This window comes from Mytilus galloprovincialis, chromosome 10 (genome assembly GCF_965363235.1).
Source record: "Mytilus galloprovincialis chromosome 10, xbMytGall1.hap1.1, whole genome shotgun sequence".
Lineage (NCBI taxonomy): Eukaryota > Metazoa > Mollusca > Bivalvia > Mytilida > Mytilidae > Mytilus > Mytilus galloprovincialis.
Genome location: NC_134847.1, coordinates 16,014,012 through 16,036,401, shown reverse-complemented (window position 1 = coordinate 16,036,401; position 22,390 = coordinate 16,014,012). Strand labels below are relative to the sequence as shown.

General features: G+C 31.9%; 2 protein-coding genes across 2 annotated transcripts in view; both read right to left on the bottom strand.

The window, feature by feature from the left end:
- Positions 1-3,673: 3,673 nt before the first annotated feature.
- The window catches only part of LOC143049917 (uncharacterized), a 56,996-nt gene continuing 38,279 nt past the window's right edge, over positions 3,674-22,390 (bottom strand). The window contains exon 3 of the transcript XR_012970361.1: positions 3,674-3,764. The gene's annotated coding sequence lies outside the window, so the exon portion shown is untranslated. The remainder of the gene's footprint in view (positions 3,765-22,390) is intronic.
- On the bottom strand, positions 10,850-21,814 carry LOC143049005 (cytochrome P450 2C3-like). The gene is made up of 4 exons (XM_076222827.1): positions 21,357-21,814; positions 17,102-17,602; positions 14,273-14,713; positions 10,850-12,680 (listed from the first exon to the last, which is right to left on the bottom strand). The coding sequence occupies exons 2-4, from the start codon at positions 17,553-17,555 to the stop codon at positions 12,499-12,501; spliced, it is 1,077 nt and encodes a 358-aa protein (XP_076078942.1). The 5' UTR covers positions 17,556-17,602; positions 21,357-21,814; the 3' UTR covers positions 10,850-12,498.

The window sequence follows — 22,390 nt, the reverse complement described above, 5'->3', positions numbered from 1 at the left end:
CAAGATGGCCACGGACTTTTTCTTAAATGACTGTTTTTTTTTCAGTTTGAAAAAAACTGATTTTCTGGAAAACTTTTTAGTAAAAAAATATTTATGAGGTTTATTGGCTACCTTTCTTACATGTGACGTATTTAATAGAAATGAATATTTGACATATCTATGGTTAACGCGTGCCTAAAATGTAACAAAATTCATTCAAAAACATTTGAACTATTTACTATATATTTAGTGTATTAACACCCAGTCTTTGCTAGAACCATGCAAATTGCCTATAAGTGGGTCCACATGACATGTCAACCAAATGCAATTAAATTTTGCACACATGTTATGATAGTCAAGAGAAAACAAATTCTAACTTTAAAATTTTATTTTAAGCTATTTTTAGATTTTACAGCGCCATCTACTGGAAATGCCTGAATTTCCAAAAATATCTACAAAAATATCACAATTTTGTTACTCTGAATGTGCTAGAAAAGGTTATGTTTAACTGGTATTTGAATTGATTTTTATAACAAGCATCATTCGTCCTTGAAAACTAAATGCTAAAGCTTGAGTATTGCTAAATTTTGAAGCTGACCGGTCAAAAAAGGGCATTTTGGGCATATTTTGGATACTTGGTAAAAAGATCATAAAAAGGAGATGAAATCTCATAAAGTACTTTTAATTTTTAAATATTTTAAATATTTCTATAAAGATTGACATGTGTACTACAAGTTTAATGATTTTTGAGCTGGGGTCTTTTACACCGTTACCATGGCAACGGAATAAAAATGGGTTATTTTCATATATTTTTCACAATAATCTGTGTATTTAATCATGAAAACTTATTTATCTTTTGAAAATATTTCATGATATTTGGTATGAAGGTGTACATGTATTACAATAAGACATTATGTCTCATAAAATGAAAACTGCCAGTTGACCTTGACCTTTGACCTCAAGGGCAAAATATTTGATCCACCCCGGGTTTTTTTTACTACAGCACACATTTTTCTCTTCATTGAAGATTTTTTTAATACTTGATGATATGAATGTGTTTGATAACATTTTTCAAGGTTACGATACAGATACGTTTAACTGTTTTGCACAACTATTTAATGACATAATGAGAGATTTGCATGCACTACCAGGGCACACTGGTATAAATCGTAGGTCGTCTCATTACTAAAAAATCGAGGCTCTTCTAGAGCTGTTCAAGTAAGTGAAACTTCTATGATTCCACTGTTGAGAAACATCAATTGTAGATCAGCCACTTTTGGTAATGGCTTAGCAAATTAAGTGGGAATGACCTGATTTGTACGGGGAACATAAGTTTATCGTCATGTTTGGTGGATTGCACATTGAAATGACTTGATATAAAGTTATGGGTGAAATATTGCGTGATAATGGATGGCCATGTGCCCTCACCGAAACCGATATTACTTGATCGTGTTAATTATGCTCGGTCTTTACCGATCCAACTCCGAGATATGGCTTCCCTTCCCGATCATCACCCACAGGTGGCAATGGAATTTGGAAATGATAATTTCACTGTACATAAGACCAGCATTTTTTTGTCTAATGGCACAATTGATCAGACACAAACACAGAATAATGCAATTGTGAAGGGCGATCTTGCTGCCATAGCTTTAACCGAAGATCCTGTCGAGAAAAATACGTGGTAGCTGGACCAAAAGTCAGTAGACTAGAAGATGAATTTGAAAGATCCAGTGGTTTGAGTCATTCTACGACAGATGACCAACATAATGAAGACTCTACGAAAACTCAAAAGGATTTTTTTAAACGCTTCAAAGGCTTTGTAAATACGAGTTTGGAAATTCATTGCTAGAAAAGTCATCAGATTTGTAAAAAAAATACTCTGTTTGCATTAGTTCGGAAATTATTTATTCAGAAGCAGGTAAGATATGTATATAAACTCCAAGCCATAAATGAAACTGGAAATGTCTTTGTCACCATAAAAGTGATTGCGATATCAAAGACTTCATGATCTTCTCTAGACTTTTCATTTCTTGTCACAGTTGACAGTTTGACTTGGAATAATTCTTTATCCATACAAAACCAAACTGCTCCTCCGTCTTTGTCTCGGGATATCACTTTCAACAGTGGTATTAAACGCTGCAAATAGGTATACTTGAAACATTCTGACGCATTTATCGTTGGTGGGGCAGCAATGGTTAATTCCAGGCCATCAAGTTTGGACATGAATATCAATTACATGTATATGGTCATTTTTATAAATTTCTTGTTTACAAAACTTTGAATTTTTCGAAAAACTAAGGATTTTCTTATCCCAGGAATAGATTACCTTAGCCGTATTTGACACAACTTTTTTGGAATTTTGGATCCTCAATACTCTTCAACTTTGTACTTATTTGGCTTTATAACTATTTTGATATGAGCGTCTGGCGTACGAAATTATAATCCTGGTACCTTTGATAACTATTGGCAAAATATTTGATGATTATGCAAATTATGTCATACTGCCTTACATAAAATCTTGCTTCGATAAGTATTCAAGAGTAGGCATTATATTTGATGTTTATTGAATGAATAATTTAAAGGCTGTGACAAGACAAAGGCAAGATTCTTGTGATAGACGGAAAGGTGTTGGTTCTGGTAAAAACCAAGGGTAGTAGTTTTCTCTGTGAAGATGACAACGAAACGATTATTTTTAAGTTTCTTTCCGACAGAATTGTTTCTTTAGAGACTAATAAAAATACTTAATGTGAACAATTTTGTAATTCCAATAAGGACACTTCCCAGCTATCCCCTTGCAATAATGAAGAAGCAGATACACGAATGTTTGCCCATGTTTGGCATGATTATGAAAATTGTTGTAAAAATAAATTTTAAGAACTAGTAGTACTGACCTAGATGTAGTGGTATTATGAATTGCATCACTCATAAAATTAGGTGGAACAAATTGTGGATAGGTTTTGGAAAGAATAAAGACCTTTGATGGCTTCCAGTACGTGACATATCAAATGTGTCTGGTCCTCGTATAGCTGCTCTTCCTTTCTTCCATGCATTCAGTGGATGCGACACTCTGTCGAATTTTCCTGGTAAAGGGAAGAGGTCAGATTTAACGGACGTTTTTTTTTCGCTTAAGAATGAAGACACAGACATGGACATCATAGAATCATTTGTTTGCATAATGTATGACTGAACAACATCAACATTTGCTGTTATTGAGGCACGATGAGAAAGGTTTTCCAGGAAGCAGCGGCATTGTGATGCAGTTCCGCCTACAAGAGGTTCTTTTCCAGAGCACACAAAAAGAGAAGCATATCAAGGAGGACATGTTTGGGCTCAGCCTGATTTATGTATTTTACAGGTACATGTACCAAGTCATGAACACTTGGGTTGTATGAAAGAAACTTTTGAAATGCGGAGGCAAAAATCCAGCTGTGTTGGTAACTTCAAATGCTACCGTTCTGGCCCTCCTTGTACGGGTTTTTGTATTGGCAACTGTCAGATAATTATAAAATCAGCAACCTGTCTTTCTAACCAAACATTAGAAGTACGCATTCAAACTTAACAAAGAAAGTAATTTTACTTGTTAAATTGATAGAAATGTAAATTTCAATGTTTTTGACGCCATTTTGGAACCGGAAGTCACTCTTTTTCTTCATTTATGTGTTGTTTTGTCGTACTTTAGGAACTGTAATAAAATTAACGATACCAATTTTCTTGCACCAGATGCGCATTTCGACAATACATGTCTCTTCAGTGATGCTCGTGGCCAAAATATTTGAAATCCAAAGCTTATATAAAAGATGAAGAGCTATAATCTAAAAGGTTTTAAAAGTATAGCCAAATCCGTGAAAGGAATCAGAGCTTTGCATGAGGGAGATACATTCCTTACTTTATTATAGTTTCTATCATTTTGTAACAGCAAATTTTAATAACACAAAAAATCCGTATTTTCATGCCAGTACCAAAGTACTGGCTACTTGGCTGGTGATACCCTCGAATTTACGTTTCATCAAAACTTACATTAGATTATACCTATAACACAGCTTTCAGGGATTTTTTAAATGTAGCCAATTGGATATGACGCCATTTGTAAGATGAGCGGTAGCCATCTTGAAAAAAATGTTTTTTTTTTATGGCCAGCAGCTGAATTTTTTTAATTATCATTTATTCAACCTTTATACCAAATTACATGCTTGAATCACTATTTGCACAATTATTTTCATAATATCTCCCACTAACCAGAAAACCTTCACTTTCATTTTTATTGTTTTTCTCGAAAAGATGCATTTGCGATCACAACCATAAATTTTTGATTTATTTCATTTAAATAAATGTGACCAACTATGAAATTTCCTGCAGTGAGAACCCCCCCCCCCCCCAAAAAAAACAAAAAAAACTGTTACCTATAAATGCAATGTCAAATATGTCCATACACGATTTTTTTTATACTAGATTACGAGGCTGGATGTTTTTTATCATTATATGTTGAATTTTAGTTTCAGGTTGTTATCACATACAAAATACTACACATGGGATAAGAAACGTAATTCCATATATGGTCAAATACTATAGGAGGTTTTTGAGGTCACCACATCAAAGAACGATTTCAAAGCTCGTAATTAGATTAAGAGTACTACAAATAAATTTACAACATTATTTTGAAATATGCACAGACATCACAAAAGAAGCATACATTTTAAGGTCAGTAAGTCTTTTCATAGTATTATGTTTTTTTTGTGTCTAGTTCAGATAATATACAGTGGAGATCACTTCTAACCTCTCATTAAATCTGTCAGGAGAACTGTTCTAGAACAGTACGTAGAAATGTCAGCCTGACACCTTTTAGTCAGTTCTAGGTTAGAACTGTTCTAGCTAGAACTGACTTGGTCAGTTCTACCTAGAACTGATTTGGACAGTTCTACCTAGAACTGATCCTGACAGTTCTACCCTAGAACTGATCCTGACAGTTCTAGCTAGAACTGACCAGATATTTGGTCAGTTCTACTTCTAGAACAGTTCTACGGTTAGAATTGATTTCTAATTCTACGGCTAGAATTGATTTTTATAAATTCTACGGCCAGAATTGATTTATAAATTCTACGGCTAAAATTGATTTATAAATTGTAGGGCTAAAATTGATTTATAAATTCTACGGCTAAAATTGATTTTTATCAATTTTACGGCCAGAATTGATTTATAAATTCTACGGCTAAAATTGATTTATAAATTCTGCGGCTAAAATTGATTTAAATAAATTCTTTGCCGGTTTTATTTCAGATTTATAATCGGCAAGACTTAGGCAGCAACCATTTGATTTTCTGGGGGGGAGGGGGGGGGGTATGTTTTTTTTTGGAAAAAAAAGTTTGTTTCCAGTTTTTGGTGAAAAAAATAATTTGTTTTGGACCCTGAGAAAAAAAATTGTTTGTTTCATCCTCAGCTGCCACTATATGTAATGCTAAAATTGAAAGAAAAAAAATTGTTTTCGGTTTGTCGGTTAAAAAAATAGATTGTTCTTCGCCGAAGTCGAAAAAAAAGTTTGTACAGAAAAAAAAAAAACCCATAGCCCCCCCCCCCCCCCCCCCCCCCAGAAAATCAAATGGTTGCTGCCTTAGAGAACATGTTTAACCTGTTAACCCCACCATATTCTGCATGTATGTGCCTGTTCCAAGTCAGGAGCATGTAAATCAGTGATTTTCTTTTGTTGATGTGTTACATAAATTTTTGTTTTTCTCTCAATTTTTGTACATAAATTAGGCCGTTAGTATAAGGGGGGGGGGGGGGCATTATTATTTGAATTGTTTTACATTTGTTATTCCGGGAGTCAGGATGGCTCATTATCACATAACAAATTTATCGGACCTCAATAACCAATATAATATCTGTTTACGAGTAGTTTTCATACCTCGGACGACCTGTTTAACAAAAATCTTTTGACCACATCAATCTAAACTGCCTTTATTTGCTTTCTCTTTCTGCAAATCTATATAGCTGCACAGTACTTCAGTTTTAATTTTAGGTCTAGAGGTACTGTAATATACAAGTAACAGTAATTTTGGAAAAAAAATGTAATTGTTCACATCAATTTATAGTGCCAGCATGCAGGGGCAGCTAGATCCAGCCTGGGGGTCGAACTATATGCTCCCATTCATATGCATTGATGTTAAAAAAAAGTGGGGTTCCAACCCCTGGACCCCCTCCCCTTGATCCTCCAATGAGCATGTTCTTGTTTTATTCAAAATATTGAATCATAAACAAATATCAGTAGTTTTTATACCTCAGACTGAGTCGTGTAATAAAATCTTTTGACTGCATCAACCAAAACTTACCATATTTGCTTTTTATTATGTAAATCTATATAGCTGCACAGCAATTCAGTTATAATTTTAGTTCGAGAGGGACTGTAGTATATAAATAACTGCAATATTGGAAATCAATGACCAATTTTTTTTTTCTCGCATTAATTGAGGGTGCCAGCATTTCCTATTTTTATTCAAAATATCGCATCAGAAACAAATATCAGTAGTTTTCATACCTCAGACTGACTCATGTTACAAAATTATTTGTCTGTAATAATCGAAACTGACCATATTTGACAGCATCAACCAAAACTGACCATATTTGACCACATCAACCAAAACTTACCATATTTGCTCTTTTTTATACAACTCTTATAGTCGCATATTAAATCTGTAATATTTTTATGTAAGGATGGAGTGTATAATCATTATAATACAAATGATCTATATTATAGGGTTATTGCATGAATATTGGGGAATATTGTTCCGAGTAGAATTTTATATTGCGCGTGCTTATATTTTTATATCAGGATGGATTGTTCAATATAAACATGATAAAGGAAAGCAACATTGGAAAACAAAATTATGCTCGCATCAGTGTGCCAGCATGTCCTCTTTTTAATCAAAATTTTGAACCATAAACTAATTTCAGTAGTTTTGATATCTCAGACTGACTCATGGATATAACAAAATTATTTGTCCGCATCAACCAAAACCATGAAAACTGACCATATTTGACCGCATCAACCAAAACTGACCATATGTGACAGCATCAACCAAAACTGACCATATTTACACTTTATAATGTAAATCTTAATATATATATATATATATATATATATATATATATATATATATATATATATATATATATAGCCGCATAGTAAATCACTTATACATTTAGTTACATATCACGATGGAATCATTGTATAATTCAAATGACAGCAATATGGTCACATGATTGTAACACATTGGCTAAAAAAAATTTTTCACATCAATTTAGAGTACCAGCAATTTTCTGCAAGTCCTCTTTTTATTCAAAATATTGAATTGTAAACAAATTTCAGTAGTTTCGATATACATGTATCAGACCGAGTCGTTTTAACAAAATTATTTGACCATATCAACCAAAACTGAACTTATTTACACTTAATTTCATGTAAATATATATGGCCTCATTGTAAACCAATAATATTTCTATGTCAGAACGGATCGTATGATAAAAATGACACCAACTTTGGAACACAATACACCTATATTGCTAATCCTAGCTGACCCAGCCTCTTGAACTTTTGAAGCATACAACAATCACTTTTCCATTGTGGCGTCAGATATTTTGTTTTATGATGTCAAATTTTTACGGGAACCTGTGCCATATCCAGTAATGGCAGGCAAATAGCGGTAAGGTGTATTTATACCATATCTAAAAATTTAGCGCACCCTTATTTTCTCTCTGTATCCATAATAATGAACCGTCACTAAAGTGACTTTTTAAGTCAGTTAGTTTGTGATGTTTTTTTTTGAAACAAAACTATTTTACGGCATCATCCAACACTCACATGACTGATTCATATACTTTATTTTAAAATAAAAAGTACATGTATGGGAAGTTCTCTTCTTGGAATAGTATACTGTTAATATAATTTGAAGACAAATGGAAGAAGGCAAAGAAAAATGCATGATTTTGTTTGTAGCCGAACGTCCAGTGGCAAATGCTTCATTCATGTTCAGATGAGTATATTTTTCTGAGTTTCAGACTCCCAGATATCATTTATAATCGTTATGGATAAGTCTAGCTAAATTGACGAGATGGTGCAAATGTATATAGTTTTTTTACGTTAAAATACAACACTTTTATCATTAATATCCCATAATTCATCCACTGTACAGTTTTCGTATGAACATTTGTCAAAACAGAATCTTAAATGAATGTAAATCCAAGGCAAACAAGGTAAATTACGATTAAAATTCCATGAATTAAATGCAGAGATATATTATGACAGTATGAAGAGACTGTTAAAAACGGTGAACGAAGAAACGTAAACAATGATGTTTCCTATGCAATCTTATAAAAATATTTCTCCGATGAGTTGGATAACCTCCTATTCACTTCAATATTTGTACATGTAACGTATTTTCAGAAAGAAATATAGAAAATCTGCTATTATATAGCAAAGTAATTGAAAGTGATTTATTTCTTCTAAATTCTAAAGTGCCCTTACTGCAGTGACGTCAGTTTAGAACTGTTCTACAGTCCTGACTGATTTAGTCAGTTCTGCTGACAGTTCTACGGTTAGAACTGATTTGGACAGTTCTACCTAGAACTGATTTAGACAGTTCTACCCTAGAACTGATCCTGACAGTTCTACCTAGAACTGATTTGGTCAGTTCTACCTAGAACTGATTCTGACAGTTCTACTTAGAACAGTTCTAGGGTAGAACTGTTCTAGGACAGGTTAGAACAGTTCTAGGGTAGAACTGTTCTAGGACAGGTTAGAATAGTTCTATGACAGTTCTCCTGACAGTTCTAATGAGAGGTTAGAAGTGATCTCCACTGTAGTTCATTGGACGTGAAGATTTGTGATGTATAATTAAGAGTCCAAATCTTTGAAATATCCATAACTGACATACTCCTCACCCAAGGAGACTGGGACATAGAAATATAGTATTTTATTTTACTTTTCTAACCTTCAAATAAACACTTATCAACATTGATAGTCCGTTTGACTTTGCGGGATATATAAGTACGCAGCCACGTTCGATTAGAATAGAGCGGTGAAGTATGGTGCCTCTTGTAACGTGCCATTCCTTCTACACATTATGAACCCCTGAAAAAAGGTTTTCGAAGGGTCTGTAGGTAGTATGTTAACATTGTAATGCGAAATTTCTTTCTTTATCCAATATATCCTCGTGTGTCAGATTCTGTCCATATTTCCCTGACCTTCAACCCGGATAGCCTCTTAATGGATCTATGTGTGATGAAGATTATACAGGTTTTTGTAGTTGGAATTTAACTAATGATTTTGCATGCAAGTCAACAATTGCTTGAAAAGCTATCCATATTGCTGGAGTTTTTTTTTTTGTAACTGCCAAAACTGGTGTTTTCAATGCGTTTGAAATTATAACATATCTGATTTAAAGACACTTCTGCTATGATCGTTTCATAGAACTGTCAATATTGAAATATTACAAAATATGGAATGTATAAATGATAAAATCTTATCTTACTGTAAACTATGTATAAAAATGTTACGCTTTACATAAATGCAAATTATTAGTGATAGAGATATTTATCTTCAAATGATTAAGGCAAATCAGAAAGAAAATAAACAAACAACCTATTATAATAATGTACAATCCTGCACTGAGATCATTATTATATCTATTCCATTATAAATTTTAATTAATGTAATACCTATTCCATTCAAAGTTTAAATCAGAAACCAATTCTAAAAAAGCCATGAAATTGATGAAAAAGTAGCTTTATTTATTTAATTTTTATTTTCAAATAAGCTGTGGACTTAATTTTGTCGTAACTAAAATCACTCCGTATGTTGATTTACAGAAAAAACAATTAAAAAATTAGTTAAAAATCTGTTGAATTAACATAACACAGCTTTTTCTTTTCGTATAAACTGAATATATTCGCAATAAGCTCATCTAGTGACTAGACACTTCCATTAACCTGGAACTCTAACGGCCATAAAAACTATGTTATTGATTTAAAGGTATGTTTACGCTGAATGGCTTGATACATGTATGCATAAGATGTATGCATAAGATACTTCGGTTTCTTTGGTATAAGGAAAACTTAGAGTTTCCCTTTGGCCTTTGCTATCATTCACTCTCTTTTGAGATTTCTACATGAAGATGATGCAACATTATACAGAAAATCATGCCATTTATGTCAAGTGTTTGGTAAGTATAACCAGAAAATACCAACAGAGTCACATGTGCCAATATATACTTTTGGAGAACCTTTCAACCGAGGAACTTATTCATTGCGTTGAATCTTTACAAAAGCAAAGAAAAATACTAAAAATGCTTATCTATTGACGATTAAATGAACATCCACTCGCTTTTTCTGAGGCTGTTTCGTTAACGAATAAAATTGAACCAGCTATATATTGTCAAAGGCAAAGCTCTTATTGTTTCTTTTTTTGTAGTGGGACATTCTTATTCTTTAGAATCCAACCAGGGTTCAAATATTTATTTAATGATATCTTTTACAAGACAAGACAATATTTTATTTGAGTCTCACCACTTATAAAACATTTACATAACATTACAATTCCCAATATAAAACAAAGAGCCACTCTAAAAAGAGTTATGAGAGACTATAAAAAAAAAATGGTATATACAGTTACATATAGTATATATACACACATAAAATATAAAACATATTAACACAAATTAAAAGTATACAAATTTTAAGAATATAATAAACATTTTCTTTTCAGTCAAATATCAGCAGATTTTGGCAGTATAAAATTAAGCATTTTCATCACTAAATAAAAATACAAATTTATCGTCATCTGACATACTATTAAATTCATGACAAAAAGAATTACCATGACTAAACAACACAGCACGAAAATCTGCATATCTGGACATTTCAAAATTACATGTTTCTCATCTTCAATGGTATCATTACAATTAAAACAGATTCTTTCATTAATAGATAAGTTCTGATACCGACCCGTTTCAATTTTTAGGGGCGCAACACCACAGCGAAATTTTGCAAAAGCACTTCTATATTTCCTGCAATAGTTTTAAAAATGTAATTTTCTACCTTAAATTTTGTTTTAAATAATTTATAAGTCCGTAGTTTGGCATATTCATTCGAAACCAACTTAATATGCCATTCAGTTAAATATAAATCAATAGCTAAGCATTCTATATCCTTAATTAAATTTTTAGTTAACAATATATCTCAGATACAATATTGTTCAAGATTATACTCTTTAAACTTAGTCATTACTCTGAAGCACCAGTTTTTAATTGACTTATTTCCATACTTATATGACCACATAAATACTCTTTTGGTCAATCTATCATAAGTAAGGGATATCTCTGTTTAGATCAGGGGTGTATCATCCAGATTCTCAAGTGCCTTAGAGCGTTTTTCAACATAATTAAAGAACATGATTAAATATGAGTGTCTTCAATTAGACAGGGACTTGGATTATTGTGTTCACTTTCTACTTTATTCGGACTAAGAGGCTGTTCAAGAATCTATTAGGTTAAGCTCCTCTTGTTGGTGTTTAGTCATACTGTAAATTTAAAATTGGTAAAGGAAAATAGTTATCAAAGGTACCAGGATTATAATTTAGTACGCCATACGCGCTTTCGTCTACATAAGACTCATCAGTAACGGTCATATCAAAATATTTATGAAGTACAAAGTTGAAGAGCGTTGAGGATAAAAAATTCCAAAAAGTTGTGCTAAATACGGCTAAGGTAATCTAAGCCTGGGATAAGAAAATTTTTATTTTTTTTTCGACAGGAATTATAAAAATCAAAAAGAGACTACATAAAACACTGCATTGGATCTTTTAGACTATGCAGCTTGTTAAAAAGTGAAATGGTATACTTCTAGTATATGTACATGTAGCAGTTATTTTTAGTAGTGAAAAAGACAAATAACATATTTTTTTTTATATTTTAGTTTATAGTAGTACATGTATATGGTTGTCGTATTGTAATAAATTTTGTGTCATACAGTAACTTAGAATGAATTCTTGTATGTTTTTTTCGACTGTCAAAAACTATGATACGCCAATAAACGCATTGAGAATAATCCATGACATGGAATGTAAGAATAGATATTAATTTTAAAGTTCAAAATATTTCAAAATAATACATATGTGCTTTAAACTGTTTTATTTGATTGGCTGTTTGCTACGAAGTAAACAGTAAGTTTTTTGTTTTGTTTTTTTTTTTGTTTTTTTTGTTTTTGTTTGTTTTTGTTTTTGTTTTAATCAAAGTATGATATAGTAATTTTTATATTTAACCCAGTACATGTGTGTTCCATTTGCTTGATTTAGAAGTTCGTTCAAGATACGAGCAATGCGTATGATCACAGGTTCAAATGAGAATACAGATTGTGTGTTGATTAAGTATACAAAAAATATAAATAATCTTATACACACGTACAAATACATTTACAAGGAGAAATACAATAAGCTGACTATTTTTGATTATACATTGAATTTTATGATGAACTTTAATTCCTCTCAACAAAACAAACTTTAAACGGATTTGGAACATATGCAATTCCTAACTGTCCTTTTGATGATGGGAATATACCATTTATTTCTGGTAGAATATGAAACTTCTTTACCATTGAAGTGATAAAGAGAAACAATTCCATTCTGGCGAGGGATTCTCCCGGACACGTTCGTTTTCCTACAAGAAAACAATGGTTAACTATAGACGACACAAGAAAGCGAATTACTGACTTATTATTATAACAGTTTTTACATTGGATAGAGGAATAGGGGAAGAGTTGAGATATCAAGAAACATGTTCAACCCCTTCGTATTTTTTTTGCCTGTCCTAAAGTCACTCCAAAGTCAGGAGCCTGTGGTCTTATTTAGTCTTGTATGGTTTTTAATTTTAGTTTCTTGTGTATTTCTTAGTTAAGCGTGACCACTATCTCTTAACTAGAATACGTTTTTGTTAGGGACGACATAAAAAAATCAATGAAGGATAAAAAACTTAATTTAAAATAGTTTTAGGGGGGGGGGGTCAAAATTGCTGCAAGTTTTGTTTGATTGACATCAATTTTATATATTTCCTTATTGGTCAATCAATTTTACACAAATTAAGTTTAGAAAGGGGGGGGGGCGGTAAGGGGGGGGGGGGGGTCAGTGAAAAAACTATATGAATTAAGTTTTTTTTATCCAACATTGAACTGTTGATGTTGTCCCTTAAGGGGCCAGCTTTACAACGCCTCTGGGTGCGGAAGTTTCCCGCTGCATTGAAGACCCATTGGTGGCCTTGTGCTGTTGTCTGCTCTTTAGTCGGGTTGTTGTCTTATTGACACATTCCCCATTTTCATTGTTAATTATATTCAAAATTCTGGTCATTGACAAATGCGATTTGTGGAATACAGTTTACCAATTGAAAACATGTAAAGCAGTCTGTAACACATTTGTTATTCGATAAATGTCGTCGACCTTAACAGATCCATCTATTATACACAAATATATGTTTGGGACTTTATTGTATGATACTGACTTGAAATTGTTTGGCTGAAAATTATAATTTGTTAAATGGCATAAACACTTTTTTTTAAATTTAATTTTATTCATTGATTAAAAACGCGCTGTTTTACGTGTTTACTTTTGTCATTAAAGTTTTTACGTTTAATTGAAAAAAAAAAGGAATAGAAATTCTCTATTCATGAATCATAGACAGTTTATATTTCCTACAACGATTCTTTTAATGACTATAAATTAATAAAAGCTATTGCATTATAGAACAAATAAAGCAAGAGCTTGCACATGAAAGAGAAATAATAAAAAAGACAAACCATATGATATAGAGGAAATCGATAACACGATTTGATGATTTAGTTTTTCTCCTTTTAAATGCAAACGAATTAAAAGTTCAAATTGTGATACTACATATTATTTAAATTTATGGTCTAACTGTACAATTTAATTTTGATAAGCATTTATACAAATTATAAGTTCGTTTGTTTTCTTTGTAATACAAAAGTATCATCATTCATTCCCTGTGAATAATGTGTTTCTGTCTAGACATTTTGAATTATTTTTTAACTTTACGTCACACGTAATTTATAAAGTCTTCATACAGATTTTTAGACACCTGTGGCCGCCATGAAAAACTTGTTCGCGAATAAGTTGTGTTTTTCGATTTAAGTTAACAAAAAGCCTGATTATTTTCTTCTGTAAAAATTGGTTACTCAAGACCTGAGAAGGCTACAACTACAATATAATACAATTATTATCATCTTAAATCTGTTTAATCACCTAGTGAAAATGGAACAATTCTTTCCTGACCATAAAACTTTCCTTGTTTGTCTATAAATCGCAAAGGGTCAAACTTAAGGTGGTCTGGAAACAGCTCTTCATCATGTGCTACTGAGGACAAATTTGGTATGACGAAAGATCCTTTCGAAATTTTAAATTTGCCAATCATCACGTCTTCGGTAGCTGCGTGTGGCAGTGCAAAAGGCAAAATATTTGCTAGTCTCTGTGTTTCAGCAATTACAGCTTCACAGAACGGTAGATTTAATTTATCCGCCATTGTTGGTGGTCTATCGGTAGGAATAGTACAAAGCAACTCATCTCTCATTCGATCTTGAATATCCGGGTTTTTCAGAAGATATAATACTGACCATGTTATAGTATTTGATATAGTATCTGTGCCGGCACCAAACAACTCAAACACAGCTATAGGGAAATCGTCATCTACAAAAGATATAGGGAAATTGTCATCTACAAAAGATATAGGGAAATCGTCATCTACAAAAGATATAGGGAAATCGTCATCTACAAAAGATATAGGGGAATTGTCATCTACAAAAGATATAGGGAAATCGTCATCTACAAAAGATATAGGGGAATTGTCATCTACAAAAGATATAGGGAAATTGTCATCTACAAAAGATATTATAGGGAAATCGTCATCTACAAAAGATATAGGGGAATTGTCATCTACAAAAGATATAGGGAAATCGTCATCTACAAAAGATATAGGGAAATTGTCATCTACAAAAGATATAGGGAAATCGTCATCTACAAAAGATATAGGGAAATCGTCATCTACAAAAGATATAGGGGAATTGTCATCTACAAAAGATATAGGGAAATCGTAATCTACAAAAGATATAGGGAAATTGTCATCTACAAAAGATATAGGGAAATCGTCATCTTCAAAAGATATAGGGAAATCGTCATCTACAAAAGATATAGGGGAATTGTCATCTACAAAAGATATAGGGAAATCATCATCTACAAAAGATATAGGGAAATTGTCATCTACAAAAGATATAGGGAAATCGTCATCTACAAAAGATATAGGGAAATTGTCATCTACAAAAGATATAGGGAAATCGTCATCTACAAAAGATATAGGGAAATCGTCATCTACAAAAGATATAGGGTAATTGTCATCTACAAAAGATATAGGGAAATTGTAGTATGCTTTCTGTAGACGTTTCGGGTTTCTATATTGTTTTGATAATTATTTATGCATCTCCGATACCTTATAACTCTTATTTTCAAATCTATAATAAAACAATTGAAAATTTCAAAATGACTTATGAAGTTTATTAAAGAAAGTTGCTTCACATGCACTTAGTTTAGATGAGAAACTTGAGCAGCACGATGGGTGCCACATGTCGAGAAGGGTCTGTTTATTCACTTGCTTTTATTTTTCTATGTTGTGTTTTGTGTACTATTATTGTGTCTATTTGTCGTTTTCTTTCTTAGTCATGTCGTTGTCAGTTTATTTTCCATTTATGAGTTTGAATGTCCCTTTAATTGGTATCCTCCCCCTTTTTTAGAATGTATCCCTTTCATTCTCTTAACGTCTTACAGGGAATATATTAAGACCATTAGGCCCGAGAACACAGTTATTTTGTAGTGCATTTCTTTTAGACAATAAATTCAAATTAAAATAATCGCGCCTGCGCTATCTCAAAAAGATTTTTAAAGTGTAGTGTACTACTATGGGGACAAATAATATAAACATTCTATAGAAACTTCTACCAGCTCTAACTCAAAATATTGACAATTCTGTGTTAAGGGAGATCAAATCACTACTTAACATAAAGATTCAGCACCAAAAAAATGCAAGTTATACACTGTTCACACTAGGGACTATCAACTAAAATCGAAGGACGATAACTGTGTCCTTGAACCATTACAGTGATAATAACTTCTAAAAGTTTCATGTTGTTAAAAGAAAGACACAGTTTGTATAACTCGAATAATTCGGCGCCCTCTTGCGGCCTATAGCTATCGAGGTTAATATAGCAATCAGAGATTAGACGGAGATCGGCGGAGTATAACGACTGGCATTATTCGGGTAACAGTTTGTATAGACGATAGATTATGCGCAGAAAGTTTATCGTAATGTTACAGAAGGTAAAATTAATGATGAAAATTCATATTGAAATGAATTAGTAGCTCTCATAGCATATTTTTTTAGCTTGTCAAAAGAAAAAATGGGGCTCACTTACTTTTTTCAAGCTATAACATAAAGCCAAAAAAAAGTCAATATATCATATTTGAATATTCTAATTTGATAATTTTACCAATCGTCAATCCTCGGGTGAATCCGGTATTCTCGTTCTATTAGAACGTATGTGACAGTAGGCCTACTCGGACAAACAATCATAGTACATTTGATGTCATTGTTTACTCACTAACCAACAATTGTGAAAGGAAATGTTTGGTGAAAGAAAAATATATTAAGACCATTTTGAGCCAAAATTTACTTGTCTGAGTTTGCATTCAAAATTGAGGAGTAATGCACTCCATAGTATATTAATTTAAGATTTCCAGAAAATTAGAGGTTATTTTTAGTACCTCTATTCGGGAGACCTCTTATCATGCTTATATGATTTTAATCTTATGTTTAAAATTGGTATGTAGAAAGCTGATACATGTACAATTCAGAATATACCTCACTGTTCTAGTTTCTATAAAGTTAATTAACTTAAAGTAGAATATTATTAATAAGAAAGCTGGGAAAATTGCAAAGTTTGGATGAACAGAACAGGACTCTTAGTTGGTGATCTGACACCTATAAAGGTACGGAATCGGCCGAGTTGTGATGAATGGACGTTGTACCTGTCAAGCCTGGTTTCCTTTTCTGTTCTATGATATATTCATCTATAAAGTCCCTACTGTTTCCAGGATCAATAGTATTTTTGTGCTCAGCAATATATCGCTTAAACTCTTTTTTTAACAAATGAGTTTGTTGTATAATACGCTTTGCCCCAAATATATCGCCCGGCAGATACTGGAGAATAGGGAGTAGATTGATAGCAGGAATGTTCTGATTGGATAATAACTCATTAATTACGTTTATCAACTTTTTGAATTCCACGTCATTGTAATCAAATCTTCCCCCTAAAGCAATGGAACAAATAATGTTTGAGACTGCTACGTAAATCGGATCAGAAACGTTGATTGGATCTCCATTTGAATCACTAAGCACTCTGAGAAAATGTTGAGTTTCTTCTAAAACTTTGGATTCCATACTTTTCTTCCCAAATCCTAAGTTGCGTAAAGCTGTAACCATGAATGTTCTGTGAGTCTTCCATTCAAGACCATTTTGTGCCGTTACAGCTGAAAAATGAATCAAAAACACTTCTTAAACTATAAGTTAACTTACATACATAATCTAAGGAAGCTAGCTCATGTTTCTGGGTAAGCTGAGGCATAATATAAACAAACCGTTTACTCATCAACATTTATATTCTTTCTTTTTTTGGTAAGCGGAAGAATTAAGGGATCCCGTAGACCGCTCTACGTCACGATTCATGAATTATGCATGTTCTATTTATAGGCTATTTATAAACTTTTTTGAAAATACTAGTGCTAAAAATATAATATTCTAAACATGTAAAACTATCTAAAAAACGATGCAGAATCATTAATTTTCATGTAACACTCAGGTGAATTTGCTTCATTTTATTTTTTTATCACATGCATGACATGCAAAATAGGAAAATGTACCGCATTACAGTAGCATATATCATTGTGCCCTCTTCGAAATTAAAGGGCTCAAAATTGTCGTGACCAGTTTATCGAGAGAAATTATCGTGAAAGAATATATAACCGTGGTCAAGCTATGGTACCGGATCATGAATGTAATTAAAAGTTAATTCTACTTCAGAATCTGTAAAAAAAAATCTCTGAATTTTCAAAACGCGGAACAAATCCGAACAAAAAATATATCTGTCAAAATTATTCAACTTCCTAAACATTACTGTGCAATTAGATAAAAGAAAATATGCAGTACTTTGTAAAAAAACACAAAAGGCGCAATGCATGTCTATGAAATTAATAAAAAAAACACGCTTTTTGTTCCTATAATGGTCATATTTCATTATATCATGATATATTTGAAATTAATCTTTGGTGTGTCCGATAGTATAGTAAATTACAAGTATGCTCTTCCCTTAAAACCATACATTTGTTTATGAAAACCTTGAACTTTTATTGTTTTTTTTTCATCAAAGTTGATCGTGAACGATCAGACATAGCATTTTTTTTATCGTGAAAGATAATGCGTGTCCAGACTCGATGAACAGAAATCAATATTGCTTTTACCACTTGATAGACCTGCAAATGCATGGTTGAAGCCTGTAACTACTTTGATAAGAACGAAAATTACAGCTATCTTTTTTTTTCAATTCAACACTTTACCTCGATAGTTAAAAAAATAATAACTAAAACATAGTTATATGTAAATTAGTGTGAAAAATTCAGCTATGAGAATCGGTCTGTACAATTCAGACAGAACGCCACTATTTATCCAATACTATTGTTATGCAACGTTTTAACCATAAAAAACAGCATCTTTCATGAACAATTTGAGATTGAACACCAACATTTTGTGCAACCGTACTTCCTGAAGTTAGATCTATCTGTATATGCAACGTAGCAGATGTGGATTGATCTCTAATTATAATGAGGTAACTATATATTATAGACTAAACAATACCAGAGCGCAAATGCTGAAATGTCTAGTCTGCTTTTCTTATGATACTATATTTGTTGAACGTCTTTAAGGGTTTTAATGCAAGTATCACACACGCTTAAGATTATCAATGATTTATAAAAAAGGCCAAGGTCAGATGAACCATTCCAACAAATCTCTACAAACATCGCGTACACTAAATATAGGTGTTCCGATGCTTACAGTACCTTAGAAACTGACAAATGCAAAAGTTATTTTTGGCCGATAAATTCGGAACATTAGGTCGAAAGTATATGAATCCTATCCGACAGCCAGATATAGACATCTTTCTATCATTCAATATATCAAATACAACTGACGTCATATATGAAACATGCAGACATACATTGTACATGTGCACCATACAACAAATACTGTGTCCATTTAGCATATAATTTATTTTATACTGCACTCGTTCTATTTGAGCAGTCAAAATGCGTTGACCGTATATTTCTATGTCATATACAGTCACTGACCTGATATCACTTTTCCTCATGAATATTTAAATAGAAATTGTCGAAATTATATTTAATTATTCATACGACCTCTTCAACCTGTTCTTGTTTCCAATGTAAACAACGATGCGTTTAACGACTCAAACTTGTTTCTTTTACAATTTTTGGGAAAACTTATTTCACTTATTAATATTTTTTGTTTGCTACCTATAAATCATTATGTTTTATGCTTATGTTGATACTTTAGTCTGTAAACAAACGAATTCGTTCACCATTGATTGTGGTTTTCAACAGGTATAAATGATGTACATTTCATCGTGTTTTATATTTCTCGTCCTGTGTGATATGAGGCCTTTTTAAAGGGGGATTTTTCCCAATATCTAAATCAAATAAATAACATTAACACACTAAACAACAATTGACATTTTTTTTTTAGATTGCAGTATAAAGACAATAATAGTGCCTTGACTTGACATATCAACGATATAAGGATTCGGCCCGAAACGGGGAAAATGCTCGGCACAGCCTCGCATTTCCCCGTTTCTAAGCCTCATCCTTATATCGTTGATATGTCAAGTCAAGGCACTATTATTGTATATATGTCTTTTCTTATTGCCGTAGTGTTTATTTCTTTTACTTTCATTTCCTGAAAATATCAATACTTTGAAATGCTTACATTTATTGAGGATCTTTACTTTATAATATAATAGGCATAAAAAGGAGAATTCAAAACTATACATATAAAATTAAATTTGTATAAGAAAACAAAACTTATGAGGGACAAGTCTGTTTGGTATTATAAGATAATTAATTTAGATCCAATGGCATTGCACGATTATAGCCCTATTCACCAACAAAAGAGACCCAGGTCGGTCATGCCAATCTAAATTTTGTTCAATACCAATAACAAATATTAATTATATTCATATAATTGAAAAATAGTTTGAACGTCTTCATATCATCAGATCTTTCGCAACCCTTTTCACGGTCTTTAAAAAGCGGTACGTGATCTTTCACGATCCGAAATATCAATTTTGTGTAAATACAGTACTTTTTTTATCAATAATTTTTTGACAGATTATGTTCATTCAAAATAACTATGATAACCATTTGATACGTTCAAATAGAAAGGCCTTTTTCGGAGAATAGTAGTTTATTTTATTCGAATTTTTGAAATAAAAATCATTTTATTTACGTGTTTGGTGTCATTGAAATGTCGAGGAGCAATCTGCACCTGCCTTTTGTTGTTTTGTAAAAACTATGTACCATAAAACTGGATTTTCTTACATACTGATCATAATGTTGAACCATTTCGACAGACAGTTTTATTTTGTTGTAAATTTGTCCGTGTAATATATTAAATTAGATTATTAATTGACCTTTCATATGTCTTCTCGATTAGATTTCTTTCACGATCCGGTACCAGATCTTCCACAATCGCCAGGCAATACTTGACCACGGTTAGATATTCTTTCACAATAATTTCTCTCGATAAACCGAATAACACCGGTGATGTTACATTTTAATATAGTTATGTATGTTAAAAAGTTTGTAGTATATAAACAGCGTGTTTATTCAGCAAGACACAACAGTGTTCACATATTTTTCATTTGATAAAGTTTTGATTTATTACAGACAACGTTTTGCAGCGCCCATTTTTTGTAATAATGACAATGTGCTTCATATTTTTGAAATAAATAATAAAATTCAACAATTTTCGTAAACCGAAAAATAAGTATTAATATTAAATACATCAATTTTCAATGTAAATATATTATGTTTCTAATGAGTACAATCAACAATTCATATTGTTTGTACCTTATGCATTAAACATTAAAGATTCTCTGTAAAAAAGTTCATTATTTTACATTTCAATACAATATTAAAAGTAGTCTATGCATACCTTTGCTCTCTAAAACCTTGTCAATGAAGAAAACTGTCTGTCAGAAAAGAAGTCAGCATTTTTAACAAACACTTCACGTAGATATTCATTTCCATTTATAAATACAACCCATTTTCCTCCAAGTGATAAGCTAAATATACTTCCATATGTAGCCTTTAGCTTCTCGCTGATTTCAATTAAATTTCCTTGTAACAGAATTGGTAAATTACCCAAAAGTGGCAACATGATCGGCCCTGGTGGCGAGCCATGTGGGCGGCGAGATTGGAACAGAAACAATGTGATAATAACTACTAAAAACGCAATTAAAAAAACAGAATTCCAAAAGACATTGAGAATAAAATGCATCTTTGATCAAGATTTCAATAGATGTAAGAAGATGTGGTATGATTGCTAATTAGACAACTCACAACCTAAGTCACAATTTGTAAAAGTACGGTCTTCAACACCGAGCCTTGGTTATAAAGCCTTTGTTAAAAATGATAACAAGTTTATGAAGGATATTCAATTTACTACACATAGCGTTAATTATAAACATAAAAGGTCACCGAAAAAAAAAAGAGAAAATAGATTATAATTTCATAACCAATATTAACAACTTTTAAAAATGTCTATGTTTATGAAACTATAATACTATTTTAATGAAGGATTACAACTGTATTGAAAGGAAAATATACAATATCCTTTTAAACGGACAATTTGAAGTATTAAATAATAGAAATTGTTTACTTTAGATATCTTAAATCTAGGACAGTGTGTCCAATAAAGTGTCCCTTTTCTAACACTTTACCCATTTCGATATACAAATGTTCAAGGACGTATATTTATACGTCGTCCTTGAAATGTTCAACAAAACGATATCTGTTAAATTTTCAAACATATAAATGAAAGGTTTTGAAAATGAAGGAAAACATAATACTATCTTCTATGGAAATAATAAAGAAATGTTTTTCTTTTTGATTCAAATATTTAATCGTAAAATGTTTTTGATATATTGATGCTATTATGTTTTGGCGATGCTAAAATTTTAATTGTTA